At 59.1% G+C, this 20,802-nt stretch overlaps 1 protein-coding gene across 4 annotated transcripts in view; it reads right to left on the bottom strand.

Moving 5' to 3' along the window:
- CEMIP (cell migration inducing hyaluronidase 1) overlaps positions 1-20,802 on the bottom strand; it is a 110,468-nt gene that overhangs the window by 51,335 nt on the left and 38,331 nt on the right. For 2 of the 4 annotated variants that reach the window (XM_033100083.1, XM_033100080.1), the window contains exon 2: positions 1,803-1,905. In XM_033100083.1, the coding sequence (XP_032955974.1) occupies positions 1,803-1,890 (88 nt within the window). In that variant the 5' untranslated portion in view covers positions 1,891-1,905. Of the gene's footprint in view, positions 1-1,802; positions 1,906-2,407; positions 2,427-3,139; positions 4,617-20,802 lie in introns of those variants that run through there. The other 2 variants (XM_033100081.1, XM_033100082.1) reach the window with 2 other exon arrangements.

The following is a 20,802-nucleotide window of genomic DNA, read 5'->3' on the forward strand; positions in this document are numbered from 1 at the left end:
TGGTCTTGCTCATCCGCGGACTTTCCATTTTCGTGTAAGAGCAGAGATGCCAGTGAGCTGCCAGGATGACTGGAGGGGCTGCGCCAGCCCACTGTCACCCGGGCTCTGGAGTCTCCATCCCACTGAGGGGCTGCTGAGGTCAGTGCCTGTCCCTGGGTCTGTGTTTAGACGGGTCACGTGCGGGTGGTTTCCAGCAGAGGCCAAGCAGGAGCCCGGGCTGCCTTCCACCTACGCCTGGACCTGGAGCGTCCTTTCCCTAGGAGGTGACTCCCGGCCACACGGGAACACATGTGGCCGACTGGCAAGCCCTGGGGTCCAGACATGGGGCCACGGGCAGGCTCGGAAGGACTCGTTCCCACGCCAAGAGACAAGACCCGGGGTCTCACCACCCACGTCTCCCAGGGCAGTGCTAATGGGCCCCCTCACGCTCCATGTACGCACGCCTGCGTCAGACGTTGCATCTGGGTTTGGAGGTGCTCAGCCCGACCCTGCGGGCTCTCCTGTCATCAGGAGCATCTGTCCCTGAGCTCCAGCAGCTCTGACCCCACCCTGAAAGCACAGCGGTCCCTGGTCTCGCATGAACGGACCTCCCCTGGAGCTGAGGAGCTTGCTCTTAGCAAAGGTCAGTGGCTTCACTGAACTATCGCCATGGCAACCACTCTTCCCCGGAGGTGCCGCAGGAAGTGGGACGGAGAGTGAATAAAAGCCCGACCTACTTGGACCATGAACGGCCAGGGTTGGCGTCTGCATCCCTCTGACGTCAAAGAAAAGCACAGGCCAGAGGGAGCCAGAGACGCGGCCTCCTTTCCAAAGGGTTTGAGAGACCCAGCATGTGGGGGTGGGGAACCCCCAGGGGAGTACCTGACGAGACCTCCCAACCCAACTCCTGGCCGAGTCAGTGCCCCCTTGGTGCTAAGTCAATAAATGACAGATAGATATGCCGTCAACTGTTGCATCGAGCGTGACAATGTGGAAGGCTTGCTCCGTCCCCTAAGGGTCGGAAAGATTCTACAAGGAATCACACAGAAGGAATGTCACCAGCTCTGGTTAGAGATTACTTCCATGCTGAGAAAATCAAAACATCACACACTGGTAGGCCCTTCGTTCTTACTGTGGAAGGGCATCCAGCTCAATTAATAATCACATTAAAAAAAATCGATGGTAACGGTTATTACTAAACCTCTATTCAAAATTTAAAACTTGTCCCCTATTGCTGCTAGGGCTAGAAGTACCCCTAGTTTGGCTTATTTAATGGCTGTTTTCTGTACCCAGGCAAACTTGCTTTGTGTTTCTGGATGTTAAGTCAAAACCATTCAAAGAAAACCTTGACACTGAGATCAAAACAACAGATCCAAACCTCGCCTAGAGCATACACCTAATGTACCACATCTGACGGTGGCCGAGCGGGGGCAAGCTACCTGCAAGGTCCGCGTCTCTACCTGGCCCCCAGGCTGGTTTGTGAAATTGGATTTGGTTGCCAACATTTAACAAGTAGGGGAGCTTGTACGTAAAAATCTCCATGTCCGGTTTCTCTTAACAATTCACAAGATCCTGCAACAGGGGCCAGAAGCGGGGGTCCCTTCAGAGGAGGCTGAACCCCCCAGGCGACCCAGTGCCCACGTGGCCAGCTTCCCTGGTTTATGTCACGTGCCTGGCCCCTCACTGTGTGGATGGCAAGATGGAGCTTGTCTGGGACCAAGACCTTAGTCAGAGCCCGGACACCCCGCACCTCGTCCCCGCCCGTGTCTCCTTCGGCCCCCCCACCCCCACAGCCTTGCTCTCACTGTTGTGCCGTGGCTCACCTGTGGACGTGACGCCAGGAAAGCAGGCCAGGAGCCAGCAGACTGTCAGCATCAGCCTGAAGAAGTCCTGCGTGCCGGCAGCTCCCATCCCGGCGGACGCTTCCTGAAACAGAAGCGCCGAGTCAGACCTCCACCCTCCCCGCCTTGCGCTGCAGGCAGTGCCCGCACGGCCACAGTCCAGCCGGCCAGGCCAGTCCTCAGCCGCCACAACTCAAGCCTGGGCACATCAGGGCACGCGACCCTGGCATTGCCCAGCCTGTGTCCTGCCGCTCAGAGACCCCACGCTGGCTGGAATTTCATCCTTGGTGCGCGAGCTCCCATCCCTCTAGAATGAAGCTTTTTTTCTTAAGTCAAGAAAGAGAAAAACAAAACTACTCCCACTGAACAGGAGCTGGGAGTTAGACGCCACCATTTTGCTGTGTGGTCTCAGCCGACTGGACTTGCCTCTCTGGGCCTCAGTTTCCTAATCTGAAAAATGAGGCTGAGGGCCAAATGACTTCCAGCATCGACTTCACCTGTACCAGTCTATGCTTTAAAACAAATCTTGCTAACGATATTGAAATCCTAAACATGATGCCTTGTGTCCCAAACGCTCCCCATATTACCTGGGCGAGAGGAAGGTGGGGCAGAGACAGTGGAGTCACACAGTATCCACTTTTCTCTCCTTCCTCAGTAAAAGAACCCTGGGTTTTTATCTGTGCACATGGCCACCTAGAAAGAAGGCTGCCGTCTCCCGTCTCTCTCACATTAGCTGTGGCCTTGGAATTAAGTTCTGGCCACCACAGCTGACGAACAGCGTGTCCTTCTCCCTGCCGGCTGGAGTGTGGCGGTGCCGGCTGGCTCCTCCGCAGCTGTCTCCGGCCAAGCAGTGGGAACCACGCACTGCAGAGGGCAAAGCAAACAGAAAGAACCGAGGCCCCCGACCGACCGTGTGGGGAACTGAAACAGCCCTAGACTACGGATTTATTTCACGTGAGAGAGACTGAAACTTCCACGTTACTAAACTTCCGATGTATGAAAGCCACTTATCTTTTTTCCTTTTACTCACACGGAAGGTGATACGGAAACCTGTCTAGATAAACCTCAAGAAAGGAACTTGGAAAAAGCCAGCCTGCCCTTTCAGAATACAATGCCACTTGGAGTGACGCCTGCGAGCCCTGGGCGGCACACAGACCACTTCGGCTGGGCACGGGGAGGGGCAGCTCCACTCCTGCGCCCGTGTCCCCAGTGTCCTCGTGCCCAGGGACACATAGGCCTTCTTCCACACGGAGAAAGGGGCCCATGTACGTCACGCCTCCCTTTGCAGCAGCTCGGGGACAGATCTCATCATCCCTGACCTTTTGTCCCAGGTGACGCGCTCTGTGTGAGGGCAGTGAGCTGAGGCAGCAGGAGGGTCTGGCCCCTTGCCGGGTCCCTCTGCACAGGTGTGCTGGGAGGCCGGGGCGGGAGGGGACGGCACTCCCAGAATCAATGCCGGTGGTGTCCTCGTAACGGGCGCCCTGCCTGGCCCGGGCCTGGTCTGCAGAGAACAACAGGGCCCATTCTACTCCTCAGCCGACTGCTGCAGTCACGCATCGTGGCACCTGGGAATGGCGCCTTTCCCACGGCCCCACAGGAGGAGTGTCCGCTTTCATGCTCTTTGCAGCAGAAAGGAGGGGACGCCGGGGACAGCAGCATTTGTGGTCCTCAGGGGAAAGCCAGAGCCCTGCTCTCAAGTCTCGATCAGTTTAGAAAATGCAAAGGCAGTTTGCCATCTGCTGCCGAGAAGCCCCAATTGTCCCGGGGCTCCCCTGAGGGAGCCTGGACTTGGGGGCCAGGAGCTGGCACCTTCGCTTGTGAAGGAATGTGACAGGCAGGGAGGCAGGAGGTGACGGGGCGGGGGCAGCGTGGGTGCGGACACCCTCCTGCCCTGCCCGCCAGGTGGCCTCCGCGGGGCGTTTCCCTCCGGGGGCCTGTCAGTGCCGGTGCAGACGGCTGGCCCAGCGGGCTCCGCGGCTTATTTCATAGCTCATGTCAGAGACCAAAGAGACGGCTTTGCGGGCGGCTAGAATGACTACTGCGCTTGGAGGGACGTGCTCAAACCTTTGTGCTAACACTACTGAGTCCTCCTGCTGTGTCTCAGACACCCCCCTCCCCAAGGCGGGAACCCCACATGGCCGGGGGGTGGTCCTCCTGCTTCCTCGCCCATGCACGGCTTCCAGTGCCTGAGTCCAGCCATTCCAGAAACAGTCTGTCGAAGGGACTCCCAAAAGGTTCTCAAGTTTCACTTGGAAGTTTGTCACCAAAGGAGGACAACTTTCTCTGTTGGCCTTAAAAGCTGTCTGGCAGTGGAGTTGGGGTTCGACTTCTCCAGCTGGCAAGACATGGATGGTTGTGGAACAGGTCCCAGCGGTGGCAGGGCTGGGACAAGCACCGTCGGCTAACAACGCGAGCAGTGTCCGCAGGAAGCTGTTGGCCGGAGGCTGGCTGACCGCTGCCCTTGCTGGTCCTGACGGCCTGTCCCCGGGGGCTGCTCCTTAAAGGAGGCGCAGAGCCCGCGAGGAGGAAGAACAGACACGCATCGTGGGAGGCAGCACTCGGGCCCGTCACCCGACTTCACAACAAGCTAACGTTTCCCAGAAGGTCAGCTGTTGCTGTGTGCTCCTATTTGTCAGGTCTGCGGGGACGAGGAGAGGCTGGAGCAAAGAGAAAGGAGGGACGCTGCTGCCATCGTGTCTCTGCCTCTCCTGGTGGCCAGCGCGCACCAGGCGCCCGGGCTTTGCTTGTCCTTCAGGTTGCCTGGTCAGGGGCTTGTCAGGGTCCAGGGCTTGTCACCTGCAGAGAGAGGAGCAGAGTGTTACTGCAGCCTCCAGAGGGGCCCCGACTTCTTTTTCTTAAATCTCTTTTGTAGATCTTTTAAACTTATTTTTCAGTTACAGTTGACATAGTGATGGACACTTATGTAGCTTAGAAGGTGATCCCCTCATAAGCCTGGTCCCCACCTGGCACCACACACGGTTGTTACAGTATCACTGACCACATTCCCGTGACGGTTTTTATAAGTGGCAGTTTGTACTTCTTACTCCCTCCCCCTTGTCGCCCGACGCACCCGACGCCCCGACTCCCTCCCATCCAGCGCCCCTCAGTGTGTCCTCTGTATTTTGCTCAGACCCCGGGAGCAGTAGCACCTGCAAAGCCACGCCCACCCCTGGCACCCCTGACCCCAGGGCGATGAGACCTCCTGCGGCTGCAGAGACTGCAACACCAGAACTTTCTTCAGGGGTTACCAGAGGCAGACGGAGAACGGAGGGGAGAGGTCAGTCTCAGCCCCGGGGAAGGGGTGAGGAGGCGGGGCTGCAGGGTGATCTGGACACGGCCGTTTGGGGACAAGACGGCACAGGGACAGCCATGACTCTCCCGGTCAAACTTGCATTGAGACAAATCTCCTTCCGCCCAAACCCAGACCCGGCCAGCTCGGCGACAGGCGGGGCAGCGTGCTGACCGAGGGCGAGGACCCCGCTGAGGCCGGAAGCCCCCGACCACCCGGGCCTCTCTTTCATCAGCAGAACGGGAACAATGCATCCTGCATTCCCAGGTCTTGTGAGAATCAGACGAGACGCTCACAGACATGGGCCCGACCTGCGGTCACTGCTCAAGCCGTGGGACACGCCGCCCTGCAGCTGAAGGCGCCTGGGACATGGGACCTGGTGCTTGTTCCCAAAGGTCCCCAGGGAGGCTGCTGGGCGGTGGGCCAGGCTCTGGGCCCCAGGGGCCAGTTCAACACCCTCCTTGCTCCCCGTTTACAGGTGGGCAGACCCGGCCCACAGAGCAGGAGAGCCATGCTCACAGGGGTCGGGAGCAGTCATGGGAGTGTGACTCCAAAGGACGGGTCTTGTGTCACCTTCCCTGCCACCTGCTGGCTTGGGAGGGAGGAGGAGAGAGGGGCAGACCGGGCCCATCTGTTCCTGCCCCCATTTTCAGACGACGCATCGCTTTAAGTCTGAGTTTGCACAGTAAACACGCCTCAGGTACCCCAGATACACCCAGAGCCTTAAATTATCTTCCGCAAAGGAAACACGTCCGACGGGGAATTCCCACTGGTGGGCCAGCTGCAGAGCCTAAGAGGAGAGAGGCCGCATTCCCACCTGGCAGGAGAAGTTCACTACCACGGACGCCCCCTTGCCAAGCACATCCGAGCCGATCCCGTCGGCCTCAAGTCCAAATCCCCCCTCAACCAGCGAACCAGCTACTGGGCCGGTGGCTTCAAAGCCCCGGCCACTGCAGCTCTGAAGCCACCCACCCCGCACACGCTGTCCAGGCCCTGTGGTGCTGAGGCAGAAGGAAGGGAAGACGCGGGCCCTAGGAGTCACCTGACCACTGCTGGCTGCGACACGCACAGAACCTAAGCAATGAGTGTGACCGTCCCGGCAAACCTGGTGTTGCCCAGGGAGACTCAACTCTTCTCACCCACTCGCTCAGGGCGAGGCGGAGAGTCACTGAGCGCCAAGCCAACGCCTGCCTTTCCTCAGAGCCATGCTGGGTACGGTGAAACGTAACTAAAATTAGGTGCAATGAAAAGTTCACTGTGCAGGCACACGGGACACATCTCAGCTGCTCGCCAGGCACCCGTAGCAAGTGGCCACCGTGCTGGGTGGCAGGGCTGTATAATATCCCCACCGCGGTGGCAACGGCTGCTGGAGCCTGCAGTCGGCGGGCGCTGCAGAAGGCGACTCGGTTCAGAGCCATGGTCCTCCCGGGGGCTCCCCGACCCAGAGCACAGCCCCCGCTATGACAGAGGCAGCGTCTCAGCTCCATAGCAGACCCCCCGACTTCCTGGGTCGGGAACGCTGTCAGGTGACTGCGCTGCATGCCCAGTGTGAGAACCATGAGTGCGGGTTCATTCGGGTCGAAGGACGCTTGTCAGCCGTCGGCGAGGTAAGTGTCAACCTCCTGCACACCAGGCAGAGAACTGGCTGAGAGCGAGGCTGTGTCATACGACGGGTACAAATGTAAGTCTCAGCTCTGCCAGGGAAGAGCAGTGTCCGAACTCGCCGTGCGTTGAAGCTAAGCCTCAGTTTCCTCATCTGTAAAATGGCAGAACTGTAGCTGCCTGCCGGGCGGGATGAGGTGATGCTTGCCATGTGGGTGGCAGGCAGTGACAGACCCAGCGCCACTCGCTGTCTGGTGCGGCTGACCATCAGCGCGACTTACTAAAGGGGACGGTTAGCTCGTCCTCTGATAAATGGGCAGCACTGCGTCACCGCTGAACAAGAGAGACGCTGGCTCCGGCGCTTGACGTCGGGGACGTTACGCAGGAACTCACCCCCACAGGGCAGATGTTTGTGGAGTGAAGAAAACACACAAATGTGACGGGGTCCACGCTAGGCCCTGGGCTAAGGCTCCCCGGGTCCTGTGAAGTGTGGCGGCCGTGGCGGCCGCGTCCTGGGCCCGGCAGCAGCCAGCCTTCTTGCTGGAAGAATGCAGGACGGGTGGGGGAACCCCTACCACCCGAGAGGCCCAGGAGAGGGGCGGGGGGTCCCCTCCACTGACAAGCACACTGTCCCTCCCATTTAAGCACAACAGAGCCCCCAGAAGAGGAGAGGAGGGAGGTAAAAGAGGATGATTTACACTCGCCACTATTGTTACCGCTCTGGGGGATTCCCGGATGGAAACACACCTGCTGGGCCGGGGGCTGTGAAGGGGGAAGGAAACGCGCTGCAGGGAGCTGCGTCCTTGGCCCTGCGCGGCCACGGACTGACGCCTGTGGGACAGCACAGTCTGCTGCTCCCGTGACTCATAGGTCCCTTCTCTCCACCGCCCTCCCGGCTGCCAGGGCGCCCTCCCCACACTTGCAATTTGCTCTAAGATCCCGTTTCTATCTCCACGAGGGACTCACCCTGGCCCTCACGTCTGCATCAGTTGCTTCTCCTTCGACAAACCTCATTCGCCCTTCACGCGCCTGCACGCTTCCCATGTGGGGCTGCAGGCTCCTTGCGGGCAGCCACTACGTAAACGGAGTTTCTTAGCTCAGCAGCCTGGCGCACAGGGGCCGCCAGGCCACCCTGGACCACGAGTGAGCGAGCGAGTCTGCAAGTGGCCAGTGCACGAGCTAACGAGGTGGCTCTTTACCCGCTTGCAACTCTGGACTCTGCCCAGGGCTCTCGTAAAACACAGTGGGAGAGACTGGAGACATTTAAACAAGCTGATGACTCTTAAAATTATAACCCTTTTAAACATCTTTTAAGCCTTCCTTATTAAAATTGGTTTCCTCCTCCAGGACCATGAAGGAAGAAGGAAGCCAGGCTGCCGATACAGGTGCTTCTCCCCAGGCTCAGCACGTCCAATAGGTTACAGGAGGCTGCAGCAAGGACGGCTGGCCTCTCCCACCAACCCCAGCGCTCTCTGGAGATGGCCTGCCGACGCTAAAAGGTAACCGAGTGTCCCAGGATCCCCTACCTGGGTTCCCAGGTGTTAGACGCCTGACACCTCCTAGCTCACGTGTTCACCTGGGAAGTCCGGCCCTTTGCACGGCTCTACTCCCCGTCCAGGCATGTCTGCTGCGGTGCACGCAGGTGCGGGCAGTGCAAGCCACACGGGGAGGTGGGGACAGGATACCTGACCTGGGTCCCACCCTGGCTTTAGCGAGTTGCCTGCTGAAAGTGCAGCCCTGCTGGCTGGCTCTCCTGTCCCAGGAGCAGGGAGAGCCTGCGGGGGAGGGTCCCGGCAGGAGGCTTTTATCCTCCCTCCCTCCCTCGCACCCTGCCCTGGTCTGCAGGCCCTGTGCCCCCAGGGAGGGCAGCTGAGATCAGAGGTGCCCAAAGCAGCCCCATTGCAGGGTTCGGGGGCCTCAAAGGGAGTCTCTCCTGGGCCTGAGTCATAGCCTGGACCCGTCCCAAGTCAAACAAGGGCTGCACACCTTGGGGGCCGGTGGTGCGTGGGCTACGGGCTGGGTGCTGAGTGACTAACAATAAACGCTTCATCGATGTGCTTTGAGCTGAAAACTCTGGCCTTTGTCCTGCCCCGAAGTTGCCCCATGTGGACCCACTTATTTCTGAGGGCCCTGCCCTGATGCCGCCACCTCTTCAGGGGTTCCTGCCTGGTGGGGTGGGGCGCTCACACCCACACACATCGCTTTATTTCAAGGAGCAGACAGTCAGTGCTAAGAGTGAGGGTGCCCCGAGCGGGAGGAAGGGCAGAGATGAGCAGGGCATGGGTGCAGTTCCTGAAGCACCTTCGCTGCGAAGGTGAGGAGCTGACATTATCCTGAAAGCTCGGGGGCCACCGCAAGCTGGGGGAGCCAGAGGAACACGTGCCGTGCATTTTATAAAGACACTGCTGGCAGGGACGGGGGGCGGAGCAGGGATGGCAGTGCCCCGGAGGCCTCTGCCCAAGTGGATTCATTCAGCCCACTTCCCGAGTGCCTGCTGCATGACGGGTCCAGGCACTCGGCCACAGCAGCCAGCGACGCAGGGAAGGGCCCTGCCCTGGCTTAGGTCTAGTGCGCACGGTGGGAGAGGGGAGAGAAAAGAACAAAGAAAGGCCCTGGGGATACCTGGTGTGAGGCGCTGTGGACAGATGGAGCAGACAAGGGGGGAAGGAGTGGTTACTTCATGGGGATCAGGGAAGTTCTCGCTGAAAAGGTGACACTTCAGCAGAGACCTGAAGGACAGGACAGAGCAGAGGGACACAGCAGGTAGAGAATGGGCCGGAACAGGCAGCTGAGTGGTGAGGACAGCAGGCAGGGGGCCCTCAGCTCGGGGCTGGGGTACGGGGATGAGCAGTGCACACCAGGGCAGGCGGCCGGTGGGAAGGAGGGGTGTGAGCACACGGGTGCCTGTCAGGGAGCAGGGCCACTGGCATCTCCCCAGGCGGGGCCCACAGGGAGCGAGCAGGTAGGTGGGCCAGGATCTGCAAAGGTTGACTGCTGGCTGCGTGGGCCACACGGCCCAAGGGGCCCGGGAGAACGGCAGCTGCTGTCGGAGTGGTTCTAGGGGTGCATCTGTGTGTTCCAACTACTTCTGTATCAGAGCTGCAGTTCTTGAACACCCACTTTCAGACTTAAAGGAAGGGAAGGCAGACAGTCACCCCGTGTCCCTGAAGGTGGGGGAGGGACGGAAGGATGGAGAGAGGGAGGGAAAGAGGGAGGGAAGCAGGGAGGGAAGGAAGGAGGTTCCTGGGCAGAGCTTGAGGAGCATGCAGACCGCCCCTGCCCCAGGGGCTCTGACACCGTGGGCTGGGTCTGGGCAGAACCCAACCACCCACCTCTGCTCACCCACCTCTGCACACGCACCTCTGCACACGCACCTCTGCTCACGCACCTCTGCACACGCACCTCTGCACATGCAGCTCTGCTCACGCACCTCTGCTCATGCACCCACACTGGAGGACTGGCACACAGCTCCTGCCCTTTCAGAGGCCCAGGCTGAGAACTGCTTTAGCCTGGCAGAGGCCCACCACGGGGGCCCAGGGACTAGAGGTGACCTTCAGCCTGGAAAGGAGGACCTGGGGACAAAGGCCTCTGACAGGACAAGGGGCTCCTGCTCCCAGGGCCTGGTAGTCAGGAGAGACAAGGGCCAGATGCAAATTCAGAGCAGAGAGTGGTGAATGTGCGTTTTCTCTTCAGGACTGGTGGGAGGACGTGCTCTATCAGATGGGGCGAGACAGGGAGAACTGGCGGGGGGACAGGAGGCCTGGACCAGCCGCGGCCCTTGGTGCTGCTGTGGACACCTGCAGGTGTGGCTGGCCTGCGTCCCCTGCCTGCCTTCAGCACCCACCTCTCCCTCAGAACTCCTCACCCAGCCCTACAGGGCTTCGCGCCTTCTCCACCTCATCTCATACCAGTCCTTACACCCCCCATGCTGGCCTCTGTCACTTGCCAAGCTCATTTCTGCCCCAGGACCTTTTCACGTGCTGTTCCTACTGCCTGGAAGACCGTCCCACACTCTATCCATCCTCAGTTACCAGTGAAAGCCCCGTTCTTAGAGAGGCTTTTCCTGACTCCCCGTTCCCATCTGAGGAAGGTCCTCGCTGTCAAGACCTTCCATAGTGACCTGGAGGCTTTCTTCCCTTGCCACCATTTCCGATCACATATTTACTTGTGAGTTTGCCTACTGTCCATAGCTTCATGAGAGGAGGGATCACGCCCGTGGGCGGCGCAACTCAGAGCGTGGTCCCGGGACCAGCTGCGTCAGCGTCCCCTGAGAGCCTGTGAGAAATGAGGCGTTTTGGCCGAGGCCACTGCCTGCCAATTCTCAGTGATTCGCGTGCACGTGGACGCTTGGGAACCTGCCCTGTGAGGACCCCCACCTAACCGCCCGCGCTGCTGAGTCAGACCTGCTGACTTGTGAGCACCTTCCATCTCCTCCTCCTGCAGAGGCCCCGATATCCACCCAGACACCCGCCACACGCAGGACAACGGAGGCAGGCCCTGGAAAGTTCCACAAAGCGCGGGGGGGCCTTTGCCAGAGCCCCGAGAAAGGGGTGCAGCCCACAAGGGAGCACACAACAGGAGTCCAACGCGCTGGCACCTGCTGTGTCGGGACGCGGGGCTGGAATGTCAGGAGGCCGAGCCTGGCAGCAGTTCACAGAGGGCAGCCTTCCTCCCAGCTCCTGTTCTCAGGCTCACACAAACCCAGGAAGGGCAGAGACGGGGATGTTTGCACAGCACAGAGCCGCTCTCCGCTCCTCCCTCTGCCTGGCAGGCTGGAGCCCAAAGAGCACACTTCACTTGGGTTTAAGTTTGGGCCAGCGTCGTCCTTTGATCTGAGGGGCTTGTCTTTCCCTGGGTTATTTATTTGTGGAAACCACCCTGGCTTCCCACTACTTCAAATACACCTACAGGAAGTGATGCCCGGCGGGGGCCCCAGCGAGGCCCGTTTTACCGCCCGCTGTGCCCCTGGTTCCTGTGCCTCGAGTCATTACCTGTAAGTTTTCCTGCATGCAGGTGCGATCGCAGCCTTGGCACAAAAGCCCGCAATCTGTGGAAGAAATGGGCTCTGATACACTAGTGGGGAGGAGTGGCTAGAAATGAGGAGTCCTGGGTTCGAGTCCTCGCAGACCTGGGGCAAGGATCCCCCGGGCTCGGTTTCCTCTCTGTAAAGGGGGGGGCCCAAGGAAACGTGTATCTGGGGGCTGACTCAGGCCGGGGTCCAGCTCAGGGCTGTGACAGAGACGAGTCAGGACGACGGTGCCTGCTTGGGGAAACTCACCTACTAGCCCTGAGCACTGGGACCCCTGCTTCACCACTAGGGGACCCCAGGCTCCACATAATTGCTCTGCCCCACCCCCAACATTTTACTCTGACCGTTTTTCACACACAGCCAAGCTGAGAGAAGTTCAGTGATCGCCAGCACCCCCCCAGGCCAGATGCCACCAATACCATTTTGGTGTATTTGCTTTGTCACGTACCCACCCGCCCGCCCAGCCCTCTCTCCACCCAGAAATCAACCTTGTTTTCTAGCTGTGGTTCAAAGTAAATTACAGGCGCCAGGGCATTTCTCCCTAAGTACTTCAGCATGCCTGTGATTACCTAGCGTTCAATACTCATTTCAAAATTTTCTAAATCTTTTGAGGTAAAACTTACGTGCAATGAAACACATAGACCTTACGTGTCCTTTTGCTGAGCTCTGACCAACGCACGTACCCACGTACTCAAGCCCCAGTCAAGGAGCAGGACACGCCATCACCCGAGAACATTCCCTCTTGCAAGGGGCAACCACTGTTGTGGTTGAAACATACCCAAACCACAGGGTTGTGCTGCCTGTTCTAGAACTTTCTACAGTGGAATCATCCAGTGGCAATGTATCCACTTGCATGACCATGCCGTCCTACCTAGTACGGCTCTGGGGAACCCCACATGACGCGGCGTTTGGGAGAAGGCAAGAGGGGCAGCTCCGTTCCCACGCACAGCTAGACAAGCCGTGTCTGCCACTGCCCTCGACCGGCCATCGAGATGCTCTGCCACTTTGCAGCACCCTGAAGTTCTCCAGCGCCCCCATCTGTAAGCGCCTTCCTCGAACGGCCTTCGGAAGGAATAATGAGGTGACACATGCGAAGTGACTGGCAGAGGCCTTGGCACAAACAGTAAATGTTCTAAATTTTACTGTGTGTTGGTGAAGGGGAGGGCTTGTATGTTTAAAAGATGTGAGTCTGAACCCCGCAGGAGACACTAACGTGGCCCTGCCATGCTGGGAAATTTCCGTCGGTTCTTTTAAAAATAGAAACGGCTTCATAATATTTTATGATATTAGCCTGTGGACTTCTTTTTCCTCTTCCTGTTTTTCCCCTTTCCACTTCACTTTTTCAACCAGCTCCCTGCCGTGTCTGGGGCTGAGATTCCTGTCCAGCACACAAGGCCCCGGGTGTCTCCGCCGATGGAGGTGTGGAGACAGGGAGGAGAGGAGATGCACACCAAGGACGCACGGCGTCTGCAGGAGTCGCCTTCCGTGCGCAGCTGTGCGCTGAAAGGGCGCCGCTCAGGAACGCGGTGGGGAGAGTCTTGCCCTCGGGAGTCAGGACACCGGGCACATGAGGCAACCCTGGGCTTCCTGCCGAACAGATGCTCCTGCACATGGAATCCCAGGGGAGCGTCCCCTGGGCCCTAAGCCTGTCTCCAGGGGCTGCGGCCCACGCCTGCGCCACGGCCAGGAGCAGCCACCAGGCAGCACACAGCCCCCGCCTCCAGCTCTGGCCTCCTCTGCTGAGCTGAGCAGTGGCCCGGGACGCCAGCCCACGTTCAGCCCAAGTTGGCTGTGTGGCCTAAGATCTTCCAGAGGCTTCAGTGGAAAAAGTTATTCCTTGCTTTTCACCATAAAATGGGAGCGAGGTGGCTCAGAGATGAGGTGGCACTGTCGCTCAGGGCAGACCCCGCTGGCGTGCCGAGGTCCGCAGGACGGTGTCTGTGGGGGATCTGAACCCAGGACTGACTCCAGCGTTTCCCTGCCTCTGCCTGCCTGCCAGGTGGCTCCTAGTGTCAAATCTGGAGGTGGTATTTCTAGCGCCGTGGAGCAAGGAGGGGCCTCCACAAGCACTGAGCCCTGTGACTTGCCCAAGGTCCCACCGGGAAGATTCAAAGCGGGTCCCAGTTCAGTCAACATGTGTGTGTCACGTGTTGGGTGGAACAACATGAAATCATTAATATTCAACCATTCTGACCAACAAAAGAGGCGGTTTCCCGTGATTCAATCCACTCATTTCTCCAGTCCACTCTGTGTACATGGCGGGCTGTCCTCGGGTCTGGGAGGTGGCGGTGGAGGCAGAGAGAGGAGGAAACAATGCCTGACCTTACAGCTCGGAGGCTTCACGGGGCAACCTCTTTCCTAAGTGGTCCACTTCCTACTATCTGAATTGGGTCAATTGCCTCCTCAGGGATTCAAAGAGCCCCAGATTCTGAGGCTTTCCAAATCTCTGTCTCGACTCGTGCTCTGGACCCTCTGTGAGCTGCCCTTTCTCAGGCGGGTCCCCTGGAACCACGTTTGTTCAATGGGACCTCTAGGCCAAACTGACCGGACCAGCAGGTACCACTGACCGAAACCAGGCTGATTACCTTTTACTGGTCCCTTCTCGTCCTATGGCCTGGCTTTATACATACATGCCTTTGATTCTAGGAGACGCTCCCCGTGTCCTTAAAATAAATGCAACCCCATGCTTTTTTCTGTTTGTATTTCGCTAAATGTAGCTCAGATGGGTTTCTAAGACTTGCCACCCAGAGTCTTAGCTGTCAGCCCATAAAGGAGTGATCTGGCCCTTCTCTCCCGAAGTCTGACACGGCCATTGGAACTTTCAGATACGACACGTTTTTCTGAGTCGATTTCTACCCTACTCTCCTGCATGACTACAGTCCCTTCCCTGGCGGCCAGGACTCTGTAAGGACCGAGGATGTGATGCCCCGACTCACTCCACGTCCCAGAGCTGGGCAGGTTCAGCGACCCGGCGCACACACACACACGCATGTGGGCCGTGGGGGGCATTTTGCCACCCGGCTACTTGGGCACCTGTTGGAAGCTACTCTTGTGTGTTTACAATTCAATTCATGTTGGAACAAAGACAAGCCGAAAATCAAATAAACAGCTTGCAGACACTCAGCAGTGCATACACTTTCCTCCTCCTCTTCAGGACTGGCATGAGATAAGTACCACCTGGTCTGGCTGCTTGCCAGGGCCCTGGCATAAAAGGGTGAAGGGAGGCGGGGAGGACATCCCTCCAAGTGCATTGTGACATGAAAGCAGGCGAGTAAAGCCCTTCTTTGAATGGGGACAAAAGATGTTTTAGAAACATGTTTCAGGGTAAAGGAAGAGATGCCAGGGAAAACGTGTGTGCGCTGAGTCAGACACTTCCTGTGCCACAAAGACAAACTGCTTCTCCAAACAAAACGAATCACGTCACTGCTGTGGTTCGAACTCCTACCTCCCCCGTTTCCAAAGATCCATATGGAAAATAGCCATTGATTCCCCAAAGGTTTGCATTCTGATTCAAAGGACACCAGTGCAGCCTTCCACGTGCCGGGCGTCGGGCTACGTACGTAACTACCTGCCCGACCCCGCACCATGCCCCAGAAGCTGCGATTTGTCCAAACTCCCATAATTGGTAAGTGACGGGTCCGGTCTAGGGTCCGAATCGCTGGACCTTCAAGCCACTACACTTGCTCGGCTGCTCTGCGACTCTGGAGGACGGACGGTTCCTCCGGAGGACGGTGTGACGCTCAGACCAGGATCCCTTCCTGCCCCGAAAGCTCGGCCTCCTGCCTCTCACGATTTCATGCCGCCCACAGTCCAGTCCCACCAGTGGCCACCTCCCCCCTGGCACGGCTCCAGTCACGGGGCCTCCGTGCTGCCTCCTGACTGCTCTGCTGTCTCCTGTCTCTTCCTCCTGCTGTGCCGCCGGGAGCGTCTTTCCCAAAGGCAGGTCTTGGAATTACACCCTTTCCCCGCCCGTGATGTCACAGACGGTCCCTCGGGTACTGGTCCTAGCTGCCTACCCATCCTCTCCTCCCGCCACCCGCCATCCCTCACCCCACTTTCTCACCGACACCCTGGACCACCAGAAGGCCCCTCCCCAACACCCCACCACCGCCACAGTCGGTGCCTCTCCTGACATGGCTCTCTGCGCCTAGAAGGCCCGTCGGCCATCACTGCCTGGAGAACTCCTCCCCTCATCGAGGGCGACTCAAAACTCCCCCCTTCCTGGAGTCTTCATCAGATTCCCAAGAGAACTAACCATTTTCTTCCTTATTTCCCAACTCTACCAGCATCTGTCGCGATTACTACTATTGTTGTTGTTGTAGAAGTTTGTCACGTGTATCTGTCTGGCTCGAATGGGAGCTGCTGCTGCCATGTTTTTCACCTCTGCATCCCTGGTCCCGGGTCTGGCACAGAGCAGGGCGTCTGTAAATGCTTGTGGGGTGAGTAACAGACGCAATGCACCGACAGAGCCGTGAAGAAACGACCCGGCCGAACTTGAACAAGAATATCACCCAGAGAAGGATGACATCAGCTAAAAACTGACCCAGCTCACTGCGTCCTTTTCCCTCACTTGTCTCTCCTTGGTCCTGTGTGGAGGGGCAGGGGACCCCACAATTGTCTGCCCCCCAGCTCTCCTCCAGAGCTGGCCCGTCCTCTCCCCCGGAGGGACTCCCACGTGTTCCCCAGCGGACCCCTGAAAACCCTGACACCTTGCTTCCTCTCGCTCTCTATGGGCCACTCCACTAACCACACGTGTCCTCAAATGACAAGGACCCGAGTGTCCTTCACGGCCTTCCCCTCAGCGTGCTCACCCAGCGCGTGAGGACACTGAGGCCGGGCCCGGCCCACAGTCTCCTGGGTGCCCGCAGAGCAGGTGACCAGCCTGTGTGTGAGGGATGAGCGAGCGGGAGGGGGCCAGGGTGACTGGGGGCTGGCAGCTGGCACGCCCCTGGCCAGACAATGGTGAGATCTCCCAGCTGGCTGGAGAGGCCACGGGCAGTGGCCGCTGTGGGCAGGTCCGGAGGTCAGCAGACAGGTGTGGGGAGGGGTGTGACCGCCTCGGGGGATTCACCTCCAGGAGGAGGCAGCGGGCTGGCCCTGCTTCCAGAGACTGGAGACCTGCTCTGGGGCCCGGCCTCCTGCACCCCTTCCTTCCGCCCGGGCGCCCCTTCTCCTCGCCCTTTGGGCCAGCCACGCTGTCAGAGTATTTGAAGTCCCCGCCTGGTATACGTGGGGCGCAAAGTCCTGTGCCAGCACCTGGCTGCCAGCCAGGCCCAGCACCTGCTCCGTCAGGTGCCCCACTTTCCCTGCCACCAGCAGCTGCTGACAAGGTCTCTGCTCCTGCCGGCTCCAGGCTGGTCGGGAGGGTCCCCTCCCTGGGGACATCAAGAGGCAGTGCCCTTCCTTTGCTGCCCATGCTCAACGGAAGGCTGACTCCAACATATGAGGGAAGTAACTCCATCTCTCCCTAGAAACTGCCGCCGCTGCCTGAGTCCAGGCCAAGGGGAAAAGGCCTGTGGGCTCCGGTCTTGGCACGTGGAGGCCCTGCGTCCCCACCAGCTGTTCCTGAGCCAGCGGGGCTGCCGCTGTGCAACAAGGCGTCCAGGAGCCAAGTCTCCCAGAACCAGGGAGCGAGCGAGGCTTCCGGCGGGAAACGGCTCGCAGAGGCCGGGATGAGGCGCAGCCACCAGGGCGTCCCAGACCAGGCAGGATCCCGCGGGGCTCCCCCTCCTTCTTCCCCTAGACTTTATGGCATGTAACCCCTTTTCTGTTTTAGCGGGGCCAGCTCCTTCAAGTTCTGGAGGTCACTCCAGCCAACCCGCCACGTCTGGGTTGGGGAGAGAGCCCCTCTGTCCTTGCAGGAGCTGTCTCAGGACGGGCACACACTCTGTCTGTGTGGCCCCCACGCGTGTCCCCAGCCCTCGCAGCACAGCTGGGGAGTAAGCTGGCTTCTGTTTCCAGTGCAGAGCGGGAGATCCAGCTCACAGACATGCTCACGGCCCCACAGCTGGGAAGATGCTGAACTGAGACCCCAAATCTCGAGGGGTCTCACTGCAAAGCCTATCGTCCATTCAGCACCCACCATCCAACACAACGGCCGCGTCTCCATCCTCTTCAAGTTAATAATCTACTTGGGCGGCCAACGTTTATCAAACAGTCACAAAACCCAAGGCATCATCGCAAACGATATGATAAGATATGGAAGGGAAAATACAGGACACTGTGAGAGTAGAACAGAAGCAGACGCAGCTTGGGAAGGGGGTGGGCAAGGCAAGGCCCTCGGGATACTGAGACCTGCAGGACACGTGACCTTCGCAAGGGCAGGAGGGAGGGGAATTGTCTGGGCTGACTGAGTGCCCAGTGCCCGTGGGCCTGAGGTTATAGGATGAGGGGAAGGCATCCGGCTCCACACCAGAAACTCTGGGGCTGAGTCTGCTAAAGGGTTCGGCAAATACTGTTCCCTGGCTCCCTGTTTCCAAGGGTCTGTCCTTCCATCTTCCACCTGGTCTGGCCCCGGGCACACGGTGTGTGTGGGGATTTAGGCTGATGGGAGTGGGAAGGAAGACACTGTCCCTCCCCCTGCAGCAGTGGCTTCGGGTGGGGTAGCAGAGGGTGTGCCGGCAGGGTCAGGGTCAGGATGAGATAGGTCTGCTGGGTGGGTGGGATGGGGTGTGTTTGGGGGCTCACCCACAGCCCATAGAGGAAGCAGGGGGCCGTGAAAAGCCTACTGGGCTCCCCAGCTGTGGGGTCATCTGGACCTCAGCCTCCTCCCATTTCCTGGGTCTAATCCAGTCCCGCCTGGTGACTCCTTCCAGCTCACTGACAGGACTTTCTATGTCACTATGGCGTGTCCAACCCATCCCAGGCCACAGCCGGCCGAAGTCGCCAGGGAACGCTTAAAGGCTGAGTGAGTGCTTTCCTAGACCTGCTAAACCACAGCCGGTTCGTGGACAAGTTACCCTCAAAAACCTGTCCTCCCTGGCAGTGCCCAGGAGGAGGAAGCAAGAGGAGGAGACCAGGAAACCTGAGCGGAGAGAGAGGTGACATTTCTTACGTGTATTCCTCTTCAAACATTAGCGTCTCACTCCAAAAAATAACTGTTAACTCACTGATAAGTACAAAATGTTCTAAGTTTTTCCATATATTAGTTTCTATCATTTCACAAAGCATTCGTGTTTGGGGACGCTCTGGACTAGCTGACTTGGACGTTCTTCTGGCACGTAAAGAACAAGCCAGAACTGGACGTGGTGTGTGCTGGGGTCCAGGGCTCTGGGCCCTGCCAACCAGAGCCGCTGCGTCAGGGGACCGTCCCTGCTCTCCCCATGGCAGCCCAGCCCAGCCCAGCTTTGCTCCTGCTCTCCGCCCCACCCCGGCTGTCACCAGCCATCCCTGGGGAGGGGAGGCCCTGGAGGGAGGCCGTGGCACAGGAAGTGGGGGCAGCCCCACTGGGCCCCGGCCCCAGCCCACTGTGGAGCAGCTGGTCCGGTTCAGCTGGCTTAAAAGGGCCTCCGCTGAGCCGAGTAACCGGTCCTGTTCGGGCTGCATCATCCCCGGGGTGGTATGCAGGGTCACACCCCACCGCGGAGGCAATGGCCTCCGAAAGGTCCCCAGGGGAAGGAGCGGGCAAAGCCACCACCTGGCTACGTCTGGAAGAGGGGCCGGCAGCTGCTCCCACCCCCTCCTGCCCCTTGGCCTGGCATGCGGCTTATGTTAATGGCCTCTGCTCCTGGCCCAGCGGCCAGCTCGCTCCCCAGGGCACACTGAGCCCTGGGAAGGGGCTCGGGCAGCTGCAGCTCATCCCTGGGAAGGGGGAGGGAGGACACAGGCAGGAAGTCCGCCCCCCTGACCAGCTGCTTCTGAGCCGGTGTGCATGCCAGGGAGGCCGGCCGGCTGTGGGGACCCGCCTGAGGGGTCGCTGGTGGAGGGTAAGTGTGTGAGGCTGCCCCACCCAGGACACGCCCCACAGGAAGTCTGGGGTGATCTGGGGCTGAGGGGAAGCGAGACCAACACTGGTTCTGTCACTAAAGTTACCCGGAAGCCGTGGGCGACGGTTCCTCCCTGCCTCAGTTTCCCCATCTGTACAGTAAGGGGAGGTCTCCTATCTTCCCAGGTGCCATGACTCCATGATCCTAGACGTTTTCCTTAGTGGCGCCTGCTGGGAGCTGGGTGGGAGCACGTGAGGAAGAGCTCCCGCGAGATCTCACCTTCCCAGCTGTGTGCTGGCAGCACCCGCCTGCACCTTTGGTCCAGAACCATCACCCCACACACTCAGCCGTCTCCAAGCAGAGGCCGTATGTGCAGTGGGACAGGACCCGCACCACAGCAGGTATTCTTGGCTGGTAAACCAAAGCACCGAAGCTGTGCCACTCCCGTAGTACACGCTCAATAAACAGCTGAAGGGGCGAGTGAACCACTGGTTAAAAAGATGGGCTCCCAAGCCAGACTCACTCGACTTGCTAGCTGTGCGTGCTGGACCAGTTAGTCAGCTGACATTTCTGACCCTCACTCTTTTCACCTGGAAAAGGAGGGGGAAATCAAGGGCCACTGTGAAGATTCAACCCGATACAACATTTAGGATATTTCGTATGTGTCTGGCACATAGTAGGTTCACTGCTGTCACTTACAGGAGAGCTCCACCCCACGTCCCGCCAACACCTCGAAGGTCACTTTGCATCCTGACTTGCATTTTGCTGCTCTCACTCTTAGTTGGTGGCGTCCACCAGTGGCCACTCAGAAACCGGGGTTCCTGCTAGCTCACGCCGTGACCTCACCCCAGGATCTCTGCTCCCTCCATCTCTTCTCCAGTCCTGCCTCTGACCCAGCCTCACCCCAGGTGTGGCCCCGGGACCCCCTTCACCCCACACTGCTGCCGCCATCTGTCTGCCCGGCTGCAGCCCCACAAGAGCAAGGGTACGTCTGCCTCTGTGCTTGGTAAACGTTTGCTGACCCATGAGTCGGTCACCACAGGAGACCCGAGCAAAGGGCCTGCTGGGTGGAGGGAGGTCAAGGAGGAGAAGAGCGAAGGGCGACTTGGACCTTGTAGTCCTACCTTGCAGTCCACC

This window comes from Rhinolophus ferrumequinum, chromosome 28, assembly GCF_004115265.2.
Source record: "Rhinolophus ferrumequinum isolate MPI-CBG mRhiFer1 chromosome 28, mRhiFer1_v1.p, whole genome shotgun sequence".
In the NCBI taxonomy this organism is placed as follows: domain Eukaryota; kingdom Metazoa; phylum Chordata; class Mammalia; order Chiroptera; family Rhinolophidae; genus Rhinolophus; species Rhinolophus ferrumequinum.